At 42.6% G+C, this 20,420-nt stretch overlaps 1 protein-coding gene across 2 annotated transcripts in view; it reads right to left on the reverse strand.

Annotated features, from left to right (window-relative positions):
• LOC122945079 (queuosine salvage protein-like) overlaps positions 1-20,420 on the reverse strand; it is a 42,709-nt gene that overhangs the window by 17,601 nt on the left and 4,688 nt on the right. For both annotated transcript variants that reach the window (XM_044303930.1, XM_044303931.1), the window contains exon 2: positions 11,615-11,963. In XM_044303930.1, the coding sequence (XP_044159865.1) occupies positions 11,615-11,951 (337 nt within the window). In that variant the 5' untranslated portion in view covers positions 11,952-11,963. The remainder of the gene's footprint in view (positions 1-11,614; positions 11,964-20,420) is intronic.

Below are 20,420 nucleotides of genomic sequence, written 5' to 3' on the forward strand. Positions count from 1 at the left end.
CCCTCCACCTGCATATTGGTACATTCAAATCATGACCTTAAAATTTTGACCATATGAAAGAGCAGATGAGGGCCCCTCACTACCTGTAAATAAGTAATATGAGCTGGTAGGCGACATACAGAAATTGAGAGGCTCATTGAAAGAGTGAAACAGCTCTATGGATAACCTCCATAGAAAGGATCAGACTTTTCGAGATCTGCCAAAAGCAACTAAGTGTATTCACAAACTGCATTTCACTTCAACTTATCATGTTTTTCAATGCGTAATGACTGGAAAGGCTCACCATTAGTAATCTGTGTGAGCTAAAAGTTAGATGAGGAAACCGTTCCAACAAAAAAGCCATTTAAAGACTAAATTAATTAGTATTTTACCACCCCCCAAAAAAGTGATCAACTAGATAAACTCTTGGGGTATCTTTTGGATAGGCCATCAATATCACATTAGCCGGCTCTATTGCCTCAATATTTACATTGGTGAATATTGGGTTGTACTACCAAATCTGGTACTTTAAGTATTGCAGCTTTCTCCCAATCACACACTTTATTTTTTTTATATTTTTTTACTTTATTAGTCCAATAAGGCTTGTTTCACATACACAGTAGGAGATCCAGCAGACATTTCCTGCAGAGATCAGCCTGCCAGAGATCTCTGAATCAGGCATTGCCAAGCGATACCAGAATGCCTGCCGTCCCCACTAACTGTAATGGGGTCCAGAGATCTTGCCGCTCCCCGCCACCCAATGCCGGAGCAGACTGCTGGAAGGTGGTACTGCATATGTGAAAGCAGCCTAAGTGAACCTGAAGTGTATGGGGTGCAGTGTACTGTGCTTACTTGGCAGTATCCTACTGACCAGCAGCCTATTAATGGCATAATAGGTTTCCATACAAGGCAGACCTGGAGGTCATTTTGAGGCCTCTGGCTACTGTAGTAACCCACCAGGTCAATCGGGGAGACAGAGATGGCCTCATCCCTCTGTGTAACCACTTAGATGCCATGGTTGGTTAGAAAGATGCCATGGTAAAACAGGCTAGGGCAGCGCCAAATCCCACCCATTAGTGCTGGTGACATCACCGGGAACACTGCTAGGCGGAGGTTACGTTTCAAAACAAAAAAACACTTGCCCTGCATTATACACCGCAGGGCAAAAGATAGCATCGGAGCATTTCATGCTCCGATGCTCATTTCAGAGGGGCTGCTTAGGTGAAGAAGGGGATATGTCCGAGTTAAGCTCTGAACCCGGACAGCCCCTTTAAGCCAGGCAGACTGTCTGAACAGGTTGATCACACTGATTAAAATGATAGCTTATTTATGTCTGTATGGTGCACCATTCCAGAAAACGGAACTTTTCTAATATGCTAATTAGCTCGTTGGAGCACCAAGAGGGTGTGATGAGATTTTATAAAGAAAAACGTTCTTTTAATTAGTTTTTTGTTATTAGAGTACTCGATTAATCGTTGGATTCATCGATGGAATACTCGATTACAAAAATAGACGATAGCTGCAGTCCTAGTATGTATGTTACAGCGGATGCTCGCTCCTGATTGTATGGAATGAGCTCCATAAATGTATGGCATTTCACTTTAACATCTTTCCACCCATGACATAAATGTATGCCATAAGGAGTGAAGGAGTTAACCCCATTATGAAAAACTGTCAAACACAACTGTCTGGCACCCTGCCCTTTACATTTTCTTTTGCACCTGGTACAAATACAGTAAAGTAATTAACTATCTTATCAGGCCAACCTCCAACACACATCACCACTTGAGATGAAAGCTGCTGGGTATGTTCCTAAAAAACATGTAAAACACTGCTTCAGTATTTTTTTCTTAAAGGGATTCTGTCACCTCTCATAACACAAATTCAGATTTTAAACCAGTCATGCTCCACAGATTACCTTGAATCGGCTTTGCTGTTCTATACTGTAATCCGTCCAGTAGTTTTGCTGAAAAACGACTTTTATAATTATGCTAATTAATCCTGAAGGTGCCCAGAGGGGCGTTATGTTCCACTGTGTGTGCCCAGTAACGCCCCCCTGCAGTGCCCAATACGCCTTCCTCCTGAATCCCTAACCTCCCACAGCGTCTCATCCCTCTCCTCCCCCTCCCTGATGGCCGAGTGAAGTCTCGCGCAGACGCAGTACCCACTGAGGGCTGCGCCAGTGCGATTTGCTGGAGACTGAGGGAAGAGCGAGCATCGGACGTCACTGGGCTCGGCGCATGCCCAGTGACGATGATGAAGCTCCTGCCCTCAGTCTCCAGCAAATCGCACTGGCGCAGCCCTCAGTGGGTACTGCGCGAGACTTCGCTCGGCGCTCAGGGAGGGGGAGGAGAGGGATGAGACGCTGTGGGCGGTTAGGGATTCAGGAGGAAAACGTTTTGGGCACTGCAGGGGGGCGTTACTGGGCACACAAAGTGGAACATAAGGCCCCTCTGGGTACCTTCAGGATTAATTAGCATAATTATAAAAGTCGTTTTTCAGCAAAACTACCGGACGGATTACAGTATAGAACAGCAAAGCCGATTCAAGGTAATCTGTGGAGCATGACTGGTTTAAAATCTGAATTTGTGTTATGAGAGGTGACAGAATCCCTTTAAGCTGCACCACACTTGATCTAAACTGTTGTATTACAGCTCAGCCAATTCACTGTTTTTTAACTGAGTGTTCAATTCCGAAAAGCCCTTCCTTAAAGGGGTTATCTGACCTCCAAAGCAATTTTAAATACGACCCTAAAAGTGGTTAGCATAAAAGGAAAAAAAAAACGTAATTAGACTTAGCGGTAGTTCTGTTTCCTTGAATCCACCATGACGGCCACAAGGAGAGATTGACCCTTGACCTCTGTAGGGGCAGGAACACAGAGAGAGAGTTTAAATTACCCCACCAACCCTCTCCCCTCAGTCTTTCCAGATTATCCCGGTGGGTGTCTGGAATTTTTATATCTATTTATTATTAATATATATATATATATATATATATAAAATTATTATTATTATTTTTTGAGTATTTACTCTCATACTTGCTCATTTTTTGGGGGGGGGGGGGGGGGGGGGGGGAAAGGCTAACTATGGGCCGTCACGGTGGATTCAAGAAAACAGAACTACCAGTAAGTCTAATTCTGGTTATCCATTTCATCCACTATGATGGCCACAAGGAGAACTAACAGATAATATTTATCCTAGGGAGGGACAACTGCTTGTAAAACTCGTCTGCCAAACCTCAGGTCGGCTCAGGTGCCTGCCTTACAAATTTGGTCCAGAGAAACACCAGCCTTTTCAGGCAAGAAGAAACCATTGCATGAGTAGAGTGTGCCTTAATACCTGGAGGACACGGGAGACCCCGAGTGGAGTAGCAGATAACAATAGTAGATTTGATCCATCTACCTATCGAGGCGCTAAAAAGCTTTTTACCCTTATTGATACATGCAAACTGGATTAAGAGATTAGCATCTTTCCGGAACGACTTTGTGGCCTCTAGGTAATGAATAATAGCTCTTCTAACATCCAAGGAATGAAACGTTTTTTTCTTTAGGATTGTTACAGAATGAGGGTAAACTTATTTCCTGATTTCTGTGGAAAGTAGATACTACCTTTGGTAAAAACCCTGGATCTAATCTGAGTGAAACCGTGTCATCAGATATAGATAAGTAGGGTTCCCTGGATGAAAGAGCCTGAATTTTCACCTATCCGTCCTGCGGAGGTAATGGCTATGAGGAAGGCTGTTTTAAATGATAGATGCTTTTAAGAACTATCCGATAGGTTCAAAGGGAGGTTTTGATAGATTAATGAGGACAATATTAAGGTCCCACTGCGTGGTCTTATGGAAAGTCTTATGGCAGCTGTTATAAACCTTTTAATCCAGTGATGTTCGGCTAATTTAGTATAATAGAAAATACTCAATGCAGAGATCTGAACCCTTAAAGTGCCAGGTCTAAGACCCAGATCTATACCCTGCTGAAGAAAATCTAGAATTTTCTGAATAACTGGTTTTGATTTATTTGGCGCTGAATCCGCTAACTATCCGCAGAACTTTTTCCATATTTTAAAATAAATAGCGGAGGTGACTTTCTTTCTACTGGCTTTAGGGGTATTAATTACTCTGTCGGAGAGACCCTGTTGTCTTAGGATGTCGCCCTCAGGATCCAAGTCGCCAGCTTGAAGATCTTTGGGTCTGGATGACAAACTGGTCCCTGTGTGAGAATATCCTCCGGATGAGGTAATATCCAAAGGTTCTTCAATCGAAATCTGCTTCAGAATCAGAAACCAACTCCTTTTGGGCCAGTAAGGAGTTATTAGGATTATAGTCACCGGATCTCGGAGTATCTTTTGAATTGTCTGGGTTATCAGAGGAAAGGCATATGCCAGGTCCCAATTACGAACTTGGGAGAAAGCATCTACTGCCCAAGGATTTTCTCTGTGGTTTAGAGAACAGCATTTTTGAGATTTTGCATTCCCCCTTGAGGCGAATAGGTCGATCTTTGGAGTTCCCCATAGGTGTTGGACTTCTTTTAACGTCTGCCAAACTGCTTTTAGTTCTCTGAAATTTGAGGAGACTCAAATCATGTCTTCTGGCCGTAGACCTTGAAACACCTGATTTCCTACTTTTGCACCCCAACCTGACTTGCTGGCATCCGTCTGGATTACAACTTCTGTGCCAAGAGATTCCTTGCTGAATGTTATTTTCCCTTTACCACCAGTTCAAGTACAACGTCACAAATCTGGGAATGAGGATTTTCTTGTCTAATTATGACTGATTCCTGTTCCAGTTTCTTAGAATCCATGATTGAATTACTCTTGTGTGCGCCTGGCTCCATGCTACTGAGGTTATACACAAAGTCAGGGTACCTAGAACACTCACTGCTTCCCTTACCGAGCAGCACTGACGAGATTGGAATTTTATTATTTTTCTCTTCAGGTCCGATATCTTTTCCTCTGGCAAAAAGGAAGCTTGTTCCTTTGAATCCAGGAGAATGCCCAGGAACTTCCTTTTTGTTGCTGGCTGTAGAAAGGATTTCTTCCTAGATTCTCGATTTTTTTTTTATGAAGAAATCTGTTTGAGTGTTTCTGCTTCCGTTCTTCCAATTACCAGAAAGTCATCTAGATAGGGTATAATTGTTACCTCTTTTTCTCTGAAGAATGCCATCATTTCTATCACCAATTTCGTAAAAATTCTTGGTGCTGAAATAAATTCCGAACGGAAGATCCGTGAATTGGAAGTGAAGTATTAATCCTGCTGCATTTTTTTTTATAGCAAACCTATAAGGGGTTGGCCACTCTCTGACTACTTGTGACCAACATGTACATAAGATGATTATATGGCACTTAATATAATCTTTGTTGAAATTCTGATCCATTTTCTATATTTCATAAGGTATGCCCCTTTGTTTGCCAAGTCTTTTGTGCTTGTCCATAAAATGGCTGCTGATGGAGGGTCATGTGATCAGGTAAATCACCTGCATGTGATGTGTCCTCCATTCAAACACACTGCACCTGCGCTGAACTCTTAACAGAGCAAGTGCAGATGGCAGGTGTGGTGTATCTGAATAGAGGAGACATCACATGGAGGCGATTTGCTTGATCACATGACCCTCCATCAGCGGCCATTTTATGGACAAGACCTCTGTGTGGACAGGACAAAAGACTTGGCAAACAAGGGGCATACCTTATGAAATATAGAAAATGGTGCAGAAATTTAACCAAGGCTATATTAGTAAGTGTCATATAATCATCTTACAGACACACTGGTCAACAGTAACCAGAAAATAACCAACCCCTTTAAATATCTCCATGATAGTATTTGTGTATTGGGAGGTGGTAATAGGCGTCTTTCAAGTCCACCAACGTCCTAAACGAGCCCTCTTGTATTAATGGCACTGTGGAAGCTACTAACTCCATTTTGAATTTTTTGTATGATATTTTTGTTTAATTCTTTTAGATTTATGATTGTTCGAAAAGATTCAGTTTTTTTTTTTTTTTTTTATACCAGAAACAGCCTTGAATAAAAACCTTCCCACTGTTCTTGTAGAGGAACTGGTATGATGACATCTGCTTCCAGAAGGTTTTGAATACCTAGCCAGAACCGATGCAGAGTGTGTGGTGATCCCAGTCTTGTGTGGGGGAGTTGAAGAGAATTCTATTTTGCTGTTATCTTCTTCCACTGGGGTAGAAACAACTTCAACCCCCTCCCCCCCCCCACTCTGGCATCATTGTTTGTCATGTGGTCTGTTTTGAGGGTTAAGGAGGCATCTCCTAGTTCTACCCTCTTTTGGGTAACTCCAACACTCTGTTTTGCCTTTACCCCTATAAGATCTATACTGGGGTTAAAATTTTAATGTTTTATCCCCTGACCGGGACGTCATCCACAGGGTGAATCTAGCAGAATTAGATAAGGCTCCATCTCTTGCGGCAAATCTTACTGATTTAGCGGAAGCATCAGACAAAAAAGCAGTAGTTGATCTTAGGAGGGGAATAGAGTTTATTAATTCCTCTCTTTTTGTTTTATTTTTTTAAATGTCCCTCCAGCTCATTTAGCCATAGATACATTGATCTTCCAACTGATGTAGCTGCAATGTTTGTTTTAACTCCAAACATGGAAGCTTCCCAAGCCTTTTTTAGTAGACAATCTGCTTTTCGATCCAAAAGTATCCCGTAAATGTGAGGAGTTCTCAAATGGCAATTAAGTTTTTTTAAACACTTTTGCCACTTGGATATCTATGTTCAGTGTTTCATCAAAGATTTGAGTCAGAAGCATCAAATAACAAACAATTTCTGAATTCCATGGAGACTCCTATCATATATTTGACGTTTTAGTGTATAGAATATACTCTGGCTTTCTTAATTCTCAAACCGCCAAACATTTCATCCTGAACACTTCTAGGCTTGTGTAAATCTTCAATGCCCATTGTTGATCTGAACGCCCTTAAAAGTTCATCCATCTCCTCCATAGAAAAATAATATTTTCTCTCTTCCTCAATCAATTCCCCCCTCAGATAGATTGTCTTCTCCAAAATATTTGGAGAAGGAGGAGGCATCGTCATCTAATTCTTCAAGATCAGAAGAAGACGAAACTGAAAATCTTTATTTTTATAGGTACTGGAGAGGAATTGGGGGCTGAAAATGATGCTAGTAAGATTTTATTTCTTCCTGTATCATATTTTTGACTTCTAATAAAATAGATGGTTGGTCTTCTTTTAATAGATCCTGAATACATTCTTTACCGATATTTCCTTGTAGTTTTCAGGGAGCCTTTTTGTGCATGTAGCATATTTCAGAGACTTAAGTTTAATCTTAGTCTCTTTACTTCCCTATTAAAAAGAACCAGAGCGCAACCATGTATTTAAGTTGTATGCATAAAATACGTCACATACTTTCTCCCCACTGGGGAACTCACGATAGAAGCCACTGTTGAGGGATCGGGGTTATCCATGCGTCCTGTCACTGGATCTGCTGCCGACATGCTGGACCTAAGTCTCGGTCATTCTGCTGCCTGCCCGCACTTTTATGGGGCTGGTTCGGCTTGTGATGTCAGCTTCCCAGCCCTGCCGCACTTCCGGTGTATGCAGGTCAAATGACCGCCCCCTGTGACTGCTGTAGTACACGCCGAGTGTACGTGCAGCCCCCGTACTTACTCCCTAATACCACACGGGGGAGCTTTTCCCAGCTTTTCTCCCACGGAGGGAAAGAGAGCACGGGAGCTTATTAGAAGCTGTGGAGGCTGCGGCTGGGCAGCGAGCACCTCCTTTATTCCCCTGCCCAGCGTTAGCATAGGCCGCAAAAGGACAGGGGGATCCAGGATGCTTCAATGTGTGGTAAGATCTAAGGAGGATTGTCTGCCCCCGATAGACCCATCCTGGAATAAAATAACAAAATCTTCACCTCCCTTCATAAGAGGCCTCTCTCTGACCTGACGCCTGTAGGGACAGGAAACACTGAGAGGAGAGGGTGGGTGGGGCTAGGGGCGGACTGACAACTCATGGGGCCCCCGGGCAATAGGAGATTATGGGGCCCCTGTGTCCCCGCCCACCCTCAAGCCACACCCACACACAGTAGATGTCCTCTGCAGTCCTATGTAACACCACAGATAACACTAGTGCTGATAATGTGGTAGTGTTACCTACTTCCTTAGTGTGCCTCCCTATTAGTGTTGAGCGAACTTGTGTTTTAAGTTCGGCGTCTAAAGTTCGGGTTATCGAAGTATCCCGTTATGGATTCTAAATTCCGTTATGGTCCATGGTAGAGGAATCCATAACGGGATACTTTGATAATCCGAACCCGAACTTTAGACGCCGAACTTAAAACACAAGTTCGCTCAACACACTTCCCTATGTCTCTCCCACGGACTCCATGCTGGCAGCGCTGCCTCCTCCTATTCTTCTTGCCCTGCACAGAATGTCTTGATGCAGCTGCGTCAAGACATAGGAACACTGTGGGCATGGTGATGGTGACATACAGGGACAGAGAGCCACAGACACACACACGGAGAGACACAAGACACACACACACACACACGGAGAGACACAGACACACACACACACACACGGAGAGACACACACATGGAGAGACACACACACACGGAGAGACACACACACACACACACGGAGAGACACAGACACACGGAGAGACACAGACACACACATGGAGAGACACAGACACACACATGGAGAGACACAGACACACACATGGAGAGACACAGACACACACATGGAGAGACACAGACACATGGAGAGACACAGACACATGGAGACACACACACACACGGAGAGACACAGACACATGGAGAGACACAGACACACACACATGGAGAGACACAGACACATACATGGAGAGACACACACACACACAAGGAGAGACTCTCACAGAGTACTGTAGACAGATCCCAGAAATCACAGAGAACATCTGGCTGAAAGAAAGAACCGAGCAGCTTCAGGTGGATCTCACCCTGGAAAAGCTTATGTTAGATGGAGACAGTCAGCAGGTTGTATACAGGGCTCTCTGTGTGCTGACACACTGTAACACAGGTGCTGTAATGGAGGCACCAAGGTACAGAAGGGCTGGGACCACCACTAGGATGAGGTAAGGGGCAGGAGGACACACACAGTTGTGCTAATTAATGAACATCTAAAACATAGGCCCCTTCTAGGACCAATCTAGGATACCCTAATAGGATAATTGACAAACCTTTAAAATATAAAAGTTGTGGATCCCTGATGCCATTGGAGGTTAGGAGGTGCCAATTTCACTAAGAGGACAAAAGGGAATTTGATATATTTCATGTAGTGTACATTCACAAAGAAACTCAGAAACTATAGACCAAGAAGGAAAGAAAATATTTATTTTAGACAAGCAAGTTTGAGCCTAGAGGATGACACATAACTTTTGCATCATAGAAAAGATTTTTAGCACTATGCGGAAGCTTGAGCTCAGTAGGGCATATGGAAAGTTGTGGTTGGAAAGGTCATGACAATATCCTGCTGAGGCCAAATTAACTATTACTTGTTCAAGTTAAGATATATAAATAATTCTGTAGACCAATATTTTCCAACCTGTGGCTCTGAGGTTGCTGCTAACTCTAAGCATGTCCTGACAGTCTTTGATGGGCAAGAAATTCTGAAAGTTGTAGATCTGCAACATAGGTGGGGCCCTGGTCACAGACTTTATCTAGGGAATCCCACTTGACTTCGCCCATACAGCATCACAGGGTCGCGACAGCATCACAGGTCCTTTACCTCCTCCAGTTGCACAGCCTGTGAGCCTGACTCCTCCCACACAGGATCACATGGTCTTGACATCATCACAGGTCCTTTACCTCCTCCCGCTGAACAGCCTGGATACTGACTCCGCCCACGCAGGATCACGTGGTCGTGACATCATGAAAGGTCTTTTAGCCTCCTCCAACTAGAAAAAGCCTCTAATGTATGGGCTCCTGGGAGGAATAGGTCACGTGACGAGGGGACGCGAATAAGGCGGTGAAAAATAGCTCTTTAGCACAGCTGCGGCGGGCCCCTATCCTGGCCGGGCCCTCGGACCACGCCCGAAGTGCCCGACCGGTCAGTCCGCCCCTAGGTGGGGCAATTTAAACTCTCTCTCTCTGTGTTCCTGCCCCTACAGAGGTCATGGGTCAATCTCTCCTTGTGGCCGTCATGGTGGATGAAATGGAAAAAAAGCTACTCACCTATTCATCAGTGCTTCATTTCAGCACCAAAGGTCTCGTCCACCGTGGACCTGAAGTGTGATGTTGTACAATACGCAGTGAATACAGTAGCAGCAAAATGTCTGCTACAGGATCTGCACATATCTTAACATGCAGATTTTAAACCTGCAGAATGTCAATTTATCCTGTGGCTTTCACCCTTTACAATGTAAAAGGTAAAATTAGTAGCAAAAAACAAATGTAACGAATGTAATTACCACAGCAAAATATGCCATGTGCCACTAAAGCCTCATTCATACATCAGTGTTTTGGTCACTGATTTCCATCAGCGATTGCGAGCCAAAACCGGGATTGGAGCCTCCACAGACATAAGGTATAAGGCCTCTTGCACACGACCGTATGGCTTTTTCAGTATTTTAGGGTTTGTTTTTTAACGGATCCGTTGTTCCGTTCCGTAGTACTGCAAAAAATCTCCGTATGCGATCCAGTGTTTGCGGATTGCAAACAGAAACATCAAATTTTTTATCATTACTTACAGTAATGTGTTTTAACAGTATACACATGGGCAAAGTGGGCAAGATTCCGCAAAAAAAATGATGATATAAGGATGTGTTCCACATGCATTCCGTATTTTTTGCGGACCCATTGACTTGAATGGAGCCACGGATCGTTATTTGCGGCCAATAATAGGACAAGTTCTATCTTTCAACGGAAGGGATATACGGAATGCATACGGAGTACATTCCTTTTTATTGCAGAACCATTGAAATGAATTTTTCCGCATATGGACCGCAAACGGAATCCGCAAAAACGGAATAGGCCTAAGGGAAAGCTCTGCACCTGTTCTGTGTTTAAAGCCGCACCTGGTTTTGGCTCACAATCACTGATAGAAATCACTGACCGAACACTGACGTGTGAATGAGGCTTAAAGGGGTATTCGCATCTTTAGTTTTCATACTTACCTTCGTCCAGCGCAACGTTCACTTCCTGCATTCGGAGGTGCTTGATTGACATCTCCCGGCCAGGCCGCGCTTGCGCAGAAGACTAGTTTTTCTCCCGGCCGGGCAATGTCCTGAACGCGTATGGCTCTGTACTATACTAGCCAGGAAGAAGTCATCATGGCGCATGCGCAGTGGCTCGCGTGTTCAGGACATTGCGCAGCTCGGCCGGGAGAAAATCTCCAGTCTTCTGCGCAAGCGCTGCCCGGCGGGATTCGACAGGAGAGGTGGCCGTAACCAGGGCAGATGAAAGACAACAATCAGGTAAGAGGGGACTTATTTTCTCAAAAAGAGTGAGAATTGGGTAATAAAATGTATTTAGAAAAATGATCACTGTCAAATCATTAACAGATTTAACAGTGATCATTGTGATGGGAATACCCCTTTAAGGCACAAGTGAGAACTCACACAATATAAAACCTGGACAGCAAATAATAGCCACCTGAGCACATTCTTAGCGCAGTACTAACCTTCATCCAGGGCTCTATTCATGGCAGCACAGAATGACCAGTAGCCACTATACTCCTTCCCCTTGTACTTCACTAAGAACTTTTTATCTTCGTGTTCCGACCAGAAGGAGAAGTTCAAAGTGTCTGCAAAAAACACCCAGTTGACAGCATCTTCCCCAGAGCCCTGTGGGTTCAATTCATGAAGAGATTTCCATCCTTTCAGGGTGATCTCCTTCCGCCCAATCTTCTCGAAGAGCTTCTCAGCGAGGGAGCGCGCACCCTCCGTGTCCACAAACACATGCTTGCTGTTCTCAGTGATGAACTTGCCAGTCTCTCTGGGTCCAAGTGGAGCTGCCATTCTGCAGTCTGTCTAAAGAGAGAATAGAATGGTGTTTTCATAGGGTTTTTTAAAGCACAATCCAAAGAAGAAATGGGTAAGAGGATGCTCAAGGCTTTACAGCAACAAGAAGAAGGAAAGAACTCCAGGTATAGTATGATCTCCTTTCATATTTAAATTGACATAAAAATCATAGCCCAGATTTACCAATCCTATAGATGGTGGAAGCTTAGCTCAGGCTGGATAATAAATCTGGTGCAGGATACACTTTTGGTTGGTTTACCTTGAGACTAGATTTTATGCCAGAATCGTGGTGCAAAACGGGCATCTTAGGCTAAACCCCTTTGTTCATGCAAGTCAGAAAAAAGTGTAGAAACCGAAATTGCGTCAATTTGCACAACTTTTTAGGCAGATTCTAGACATTAGTAAATCTAGGCGATTCGCTTCAGCTGTGCTTCGCTGTAATCGGCATACAGTTATGGGGGATCAGCTGCACCCTGTTAGAGCTTGTTATTAAAGGGCATCTGTCAGCAGATTTGTACCTATGACACTGGCTGACCTGTTACATGTGCGCTTGGCAGCTGAAGGCATCTGTGTTGGTCCCATGTTCATATGTGTCCACATTGCTGAGAAATGTTCTAATGTATGCAAATGAGCCTCTAGTCTAGGAGCACCGGGGGCGTTGCTGTTACACCTAGAGGCTCTGCTCTCTCTGCAACTGCCGTGCCCTCTGTATTTTGATTGACAGGGCTGGGCAGGGAAAACATCATCACACCTGGCCCTGTCAAAGTACAAAGGGTGCAGTAGTTGAAGAGAAAGTGGAGTTTTAGGCATATGGGCACTGGGTGTAGTTGGAGGCATTCCATGGTCCACCACAATTGTTGTCCCTTTCTGGGCTTTTCGAACGTTAGGAGGCATGCTATGGGCAGATTTGGGATCCTAAACAACCCCAACTGCATAACAGCATGACGGTGGTTTAGTGGCCTCAAACAGGTAACTGGTTATTTTCTACTGAAGTCTATGGACCCCCATGATCAGACATTTATGGCATGTCGTGTGGAAATGTAACATATGAACTTCAAGGTGGTTTACATATTTGGAGCTCTCTAATAGATTCTAATGGACCCCATTGGGCAGATAATACCCCATTAGTATAAAATAAAGAAATATTCAGTTATACTGTACTTTAAAAGAAGTACTGTGCAATGCACAAATGGTTAATGGTCGTTCAATATATGATAGGTGAGGTTCCTTATCTTCTGTATTGGAGGGAGAAGAACTCCCAGAAAGTACAACTCATAGAAGCACATGGATACATGGTCTCCTCCTCTCTAGAGTGCTGAATGGGGTCACTCATGTCCTCTGACAGTGGATGTCCCAGAAGAGGAACCACCCGTCAGACATTTATGACCTATAATATCAAACTGCAATAAATGTCTCAGATGGGAATACACATTTGGGTTTTCTTTAGGCTCTTGAGAGTGGTACAATCCGATTTTAATTAAAACAAAAAAATGTACTTTCATTACAGTTGGCATGGTCCATGAGATGGTACAGAGGTATTCTGCAATGCTTCTAGTGGGGAATACCGGGCCCTATAACAGCACCATATTACATGGAGTGCCTCCATCTCCATACTACTACTAATGTGTAAAGAGAGCTATGCATGCTCAGCTTTTCCTTCTTGTAAGTGGGTCAGGAAGTAGATATGTTATATTAGCTATCTGTTAGCAGCTGGGTAGAAAACTAAGGAGAGAACTGCCAATTACTGGGGTGCAGGCTGGGAGAGCGGGCACTCGTGAATATGCTGACTCTTCTCAGCTGCAGACTGCCACCATTAGGGTCCATTCACACGTCCGTTTTTTCTTTCCTGATCTGTTCAGTTTTTTGCGGAACAGATCAGGACCAGATCTGGACCCATTCATTTTCAATAGGTCCTGGAAAAAATCAGACAGCACAATGTGTGCTGTCCGTTTCCGTTGTTCCGTTCCGCATGTCCGTTTCAATATAAAACATGTCCTATTCTTGTCCGCAAAATTCGGATCCTGGTACAATACAAAGTCAATGGATCCGCATAAATTTTTATTTATTTTTTTCAATTTTTTTTCAAAGAAATCCAAACAACTTTATTTGATTATTGAACTTTATACATGTTTGTTTTTTGCGGATCCGCAAAAAATGGATGACATACGGAAACATTTTCAGGAACAACGGATCCGCAAAAAACGGACCGAAAATCGGGATATAGGAAAATACTGACGTGGGAATGTAGCCTAAAACTGTAAGTACTTAGAAGCCACCTCATATTAGCACATGGGATGACAGTTGAAATCAGTGTGTCTGTCACTAAGTTTTGATGCCCCTTTTATGCAAAAGCAAAATATGCACTGTTTGGCTGCAGCTTCTATGTATCACAGTACACTGAAAACTGCACACTGGCATTCACAGCACTGAGGTCCTAGGTAAAAATCTGACCAAGGACAATATCTGCATGGAGTTTGTATGCTCTCCCCGTGTTTGCGTGGGTTTGCTGACACACTCCAAAGACATGCTGATAGGGAATTTAGATAGTGAGCTCTACTGGGGACAGCGAGTGATGATAATATCTGTAAAGCAGTGCGGAATATGTCAGCGCCATATAAGTCTAATAAATAATAATGACTGAATTAACTAACTTCTAACTGATTTATGACCACAGCTGAACTTTGATTTGGTCATAAATCAGATTAGACAGTTCAGGAGAGATCAGATATGGGAACAAGCCATCATAATCATGAAAGAATGGCAATTTGCAGCTGCTATGTAACGAGATACCTAAAACTGCAGAAGCAAAAAAGGGTAGAAAATACTTAAAGAGGCTCTGTCAGCATGACCAACCCTATTAACCCCGGGCCTGTTTTCACCTTCCTGCCCAGGCCAATTTTTGCTAATCTGACCAGTGTCACTTTATGTGGTGATAACTTTAAAACGCTTTTACTTATCCAGGTCATTCTGAGATTGTTTTCTCGTCACATATTGTACTTCATGACAGTGGTAAAAATAAGTAGAAAAAAAACAAACAAAAAAAACATTTTTATTCATGAAATTTCCAAATTTCAATTTCTTTACTTTTATAATAGATAGTAATACCTTCAAAAATAGAAATTACTTTACATTCTCCATATGTCTACTTCATTTTGGATAATTTTGAAAATGACATTTTATTTTTTGGGGACGTTAGAAGGCTTAGAAGTATGGAAGCAAATCTTGAAATTTTTCGGAAAATTTCCAAAACCCACTTTTTAAGGACTGTTCAGGTCTGAAGTCACTTTGTGAGGCTTACATAATAGAAACCACCCATAAATGACCCCCATTTTAGAAACTACACCCCTCAAGGTATACAAAACTGATTTTAAAAACTTTATTAACCCTTTAGGTGTTCCACAGGAATTGATGGAAAATGGAGATGAAATTTCTGAATTTCACTTTTTTGGCAGATTTTACATTTTAATCCATTTTTTTCAGTAGCAAAGCAAGGGTCAACAGCCAAATAAAACTCAATATTTATTACCCCGATTCTGCGGTTTACAGAAACACCCCACATGTCATTGTAAACTGCTGGGCGCAGAAGGAAAGGAACGCCATATGGTTTTTGGAAGGCAAATTTAGCTGAACTGGTTTTTAGATGCCATGTCCCATTTGAAGCCCCCCGATGCACCCCTACAGTAGAAACAAAAAGTAGTGCCAGTTTTATTGGTACTATTTTGGGATACATGTGATTTTTTATTGCTCTATATTAAGTTTTTTGTGAGGCAAGGTAACAAAAAAATGGATGTTTTGGCAAAGTTTTTATTTTTACAGCATTTAACAGAGGGATTAGGTCATGTAACTTTTTTTATAGAGCAGATCGTTACGCACGTGGCAATACTTAATATGTCTACTTTTTCTTATTTATTTAAGTTTTACACAATAATAGCATTTTTGAAACCGAAATAATGATATTTAGTGTCTCATAATCTGAGAGCCATAGCTTTTTTTATTTTTTGACCGATTCTCTCAGGTAGGGTCTCATTTTTTGCGGGATGAGGTGACTGTCTGATTGCTACTATTTTTGGGGGCATACGCCTTTTTGATCACTTGCTGTTGCAATTTTTGTTATGCAATGTGCCAAAAATTGCTTCTTTTTTTTTTTTACACCCTTTTTTTTTACTTAGGTCATATGATATTTTTATAGAGACGGACGTAGCGATACCTAATATGTCTACTTTTTTTATATTTTTTTCACTTTAGCACAATAATAGCAGTTTTGAAGCAAAAAATAATCATATTTTAGTGTCTCAGTCTGAGAGCAATAGCTTTTTTATTTTTTGAATGATTATCTCAGTTAGGGTCTCATTTTTTGCAGGATGAGGTGACGGTCTGATTGGTACTATTTTGGGGAGCATATGCCTTTTAGTGCTTTTTTTTTTTTTTTACACAGTTTATTATTTAATTTTTTTACAGTGTTCACCTGAGTTGGTTAGGTCATGTGATATTTTTATAGAGCTGTTTGTTACGGACGTGGCGATACCTAATATGTAATTATTTTTTTATGTATTTCACTTTAGCACAATAATAGCAGTTTTGACAAAAAATTGTCTTAGGTAGGGGCTCATTGTCTTAGGTAGGGGCTCATTTTTTGCAGGATGAGGTAACGTTTTTTTTTATACCATTTTGGGGGGCATACGCCTTTTTGAAACCACCCATTGATCGCTTGGTGTTGCACTTTTTGTGATGTAAGGTGACAGAAATGGCTTTTTTTTTTATACAGTTTTTATTTTTTATGGTGTTTATCGGACAGGGTGGATCTTGTGATATATTTATAGAGCCGGTTATTACGGACGCAGCGATACGTAATATGTGTGGATTTTGTTTTGTTTTTTATTATAAAATAAGGGGAAAGGGGCGTTTTCTTTTCTTTTTTACTTTATTAATTTTTATTAAAAACCCTTTTTTTTAACTTTATTTATGACATTCACTTTTGGGGGTCTGATCCCCTCTGCAAGGCATTACAATACATCTGTATTGTAATGCATTGCCTGTTAGTGTATGACACTGAGTCATATACTAACAGGTTGCCTAGGAGACCCAGCCTGAGGCTGGATCTCCTCGGCTCCCGTAGAAGGCAGTTCCCGATGCCGTGCAAGGCATTGGGCAGCCTCTGCACGGCATCGGGCTGCCTTGTGTTGCATCGGGTCCCTGCCACAGCAGCGCGGGGACTCGATGCTCTCCCTCACCCGACACAAACCTCTTCTATGTCGCGGACTGTGGCATAGAAGGGGTTAATCTGCCGGCATCAGCGCCGGTGGATACAGCAGGGGCCCGGCTACCATGGACTGCTGGGCCCCTGCAGTGATCGTGCGTGCACCGCTACGGTGCCCGCGCGATCACTATGACATACTATTACATCAAATTCCGGGAACTCAGTGGTTCCCATGACGTAACAGTACGTCAAAGGTTGGGAAGGGGTTAAATCAGGCATACTGGCTGGTAGGGCTCATCATGCCAATGCCTTTCTGTAACCTTACCACATTGAGAAGTGTGGATTTCTATGCTTAGAATGGTAATGTTTTATTCACAAGCACAATATATGATTATAATGAAACCAGTTGTATGTGTTAGCTTTCTAAGCATGCAAAAACATTTTTCTCTGCGTGCTAATACTACAGTGATAAGTGGTCAGCCTTGTACAGTGCTGCCCATAATTATTCATACCACTGGCAAATTTTGGCTTAAAGTTACTTTTATTCAAACAGCAAGTAATTTTTTGACGGGAAATGACACGTGTCTCCCAAAAGAGAAATGTTTTTTTTCCACAATAATGCCTCTTGTACATCTACTTATAATCTTTTGGGAGACACCTATGTCATTTCCTGTCAAAAAATTACTTGCTGGTTGAATAAAAGTAACTTTAAGTCAAAATTTGCCTGGGGTATGAATAATCTGTATGTACAGATTTCAGGTTTGATTTTTTACTTCATATTTTTTTTTCTCCCTCATTTAACCCATAATAAGAGGCTATAACTTTATCATATTTAGAATAATGTTTTCTTATCCTTAGAAACCTAAAACATATTACTGGTTTATTCACAAACACAATATATAATTATAAAGAAACTAGTAACATTTATTAGCTTTCTAAGTATAAAAAATAATTCTCAATGTGATAAGGTTATAGCATTTATTGTGGGTTAAAATTAGGGAGTATAAAAATATCTGAAGAAAAAAAATCTAAGTCTCTCCCAGGATTCAAACCTGGGATCTCTAAATGCAAGGCTGAACTCTTATCTCCAGGCTAGGAGCCTTTTCATATTGAGGATTGTGGTTTTTCTATGCTTAGAAAGCTAACACGTATTACTGGTTTCATTATAATGATATATTGTGCCTGCAAATAAAACAGTAATATGTATAATAGCTTTCTAAGTTAGGAATCCACTCTTGTCTATGCGGGAAGGCTATAGTAAGTAGTGTATATGATATACAGGTGAAACTCGAAAAATTTGAATATTGTGCAAAAGTCCATTTATTTCAGTAATGCAACTTAACCACCTCAGGACCGCCGTACGCAGGATTGCGTCCTGCCGGCGGTCCTGCTCTTCTGGGTGGACGCATATACGCGTCCTCCCGCGAGAGCAGAGATTTCCTGTGAACGCGCGCACACAGGCGCGCGCGCTCACAGGAACGGAAGGTAAGCGAGTGGATCTCCAGCCTGCCAGCGGCGATCGCTCGCTGGCAGGCTGGAGATCCGAATTTTTTAACCCCTAACAGGTATATTAGACGCTGTTTTCATAACCGCGTCTAATATACCTCCTACCTGGTCCTCTGGTGGTCCCTTTTGTTAGGATCGACCACCAGAGGACTCAGGTAGCTCAGTACAGTCGCACCAAACACCACACTACACTACACTACACCCCCCCCGTCACTTATTAACCCCTTATAAACCCCTGATCACCCCATATAAACTCCCTGATCACCCCCCTGTCATTGATTACCCCCCTGTCAGGCTCCGTTCAGACGTCCGTATGATTTTTACGGATCCACGGATACATGGATCGGATCCGCAAAAAGCATACAGACGTCTGAATGGAGCCTTACAGGGGGGTGATCAATGACAGGCGGGTGATCACCCATATACACTCCCTGATCACCCCCTGTCATTGATCACCCCCCTGTAAGGCTCCATTCAGATGTCCGCATGATTTTTACGGATCCATGGATACATGGATCGGATCCGCAAAACACATGCGGACGTCTGAATGGAGCCTTACAGGGGGTGATCAATGACAGGCGGGTGATCACCCATATACACTCCCTGATCACCCCCCTGTCATTGATAACCCCCCTGTAAGGCTCCATTCAGACGTCCGCATGTGTTTTGTGGATCCGATCCATGGATCCGTAAAAAATCATGCGGATGTCTGAATGGAGCCTTACAGGGGGGGTGATCACCCTGATCACCCCCCGTCATTGATAACCCCCCTGTAAGGCTCCATTCAGACGTCCGCATGTGTTTTGCGGATCCGATCCATGGATCCGTAAAAATTATACGGACGTCTGAATGGAGCCTTACAGGGGGGTGATCAATGACAGGGGGGTGATCAGGGAGTCTATATGGGTGATCACCCCCCTGTCATTGATCACCCCCCTGTCATTGATCACCCCCCCCTGGTAAGGCTCCATTCAGACATTTTTTTTGGCACAAGTTAGCGGAAATTTTTTGTTTGTTTTTGTTTTTTCTTACAAAGTCTCATATTCCACTAACTTGTGTCAAAAAATAAAATCTCACATGGACGCACCATACCCCTCACGGAATCCAAATGCGTAAACATTTTTAGACATTTATATTCCAGACTTCTTCTCACGCTTTAGGGCCCCTAAAAAGCCAGGGCAGTATAAATACCCCACATGTGACCCCATTTCGGAAAGAAGACACCCCAAGGTATTCCGTGAGGGGCATATTGAGTCCATGAAAGATTGAAATTTTTGTCCTAAGTTAGCGGAAAGTGAGACTTTGTGAGAAAAAAACAAAAAAAAAAATCAATATCCGCTAACTTATGCAAAAAAAAAAAAAAAAAATTCTAGGAACTCGCCATGCCCCTCATTGAATACCTTGGGGTGTCTTCTTTCCAAAGTGGGGTCACATGTGGGGTATTTATACTGCCCTGGCTTTTTAGGGGCCCGAAAGTGTGAGAAGAAGTCTGGGATCCAAATGTCTAAAAATGCCCTCCTAAAAGGAATTTGGGCCCCTTTGCGCATCTAGGCTGCAAAAAAGTGTCACACATGTGGTATCGCCGTACTCAGGAGAAGTTGGGGGATGTGTTTTGGGGTGTCATTTTACATATACCCATGCTGGGTGAGAAAAATATCTTGGTCAAATGCCAACTTTGTATAAAAAAATGGGAAAAGTTGTCTTTTGCCAAGATATTTCTCTCATCCAGCATGGGTATATGTAAAATGACCCCCCAAAACACA

Source organism: Bufo gargarizans, chromosome 8, assembly GCF_014858855.1.
Source record: "Bufo gargarizans isolate SCDJY-AF-19 chromosome 8, ASM1485885v1, whole genome shotgun sequence".
Classification (NCBI taxonomy): domain Eukaryota; kingdom Metazoa; phylum Chordata; class Amphibia; order Anura; family Bufonidae; genus Bufo; species Bufo gargarizans.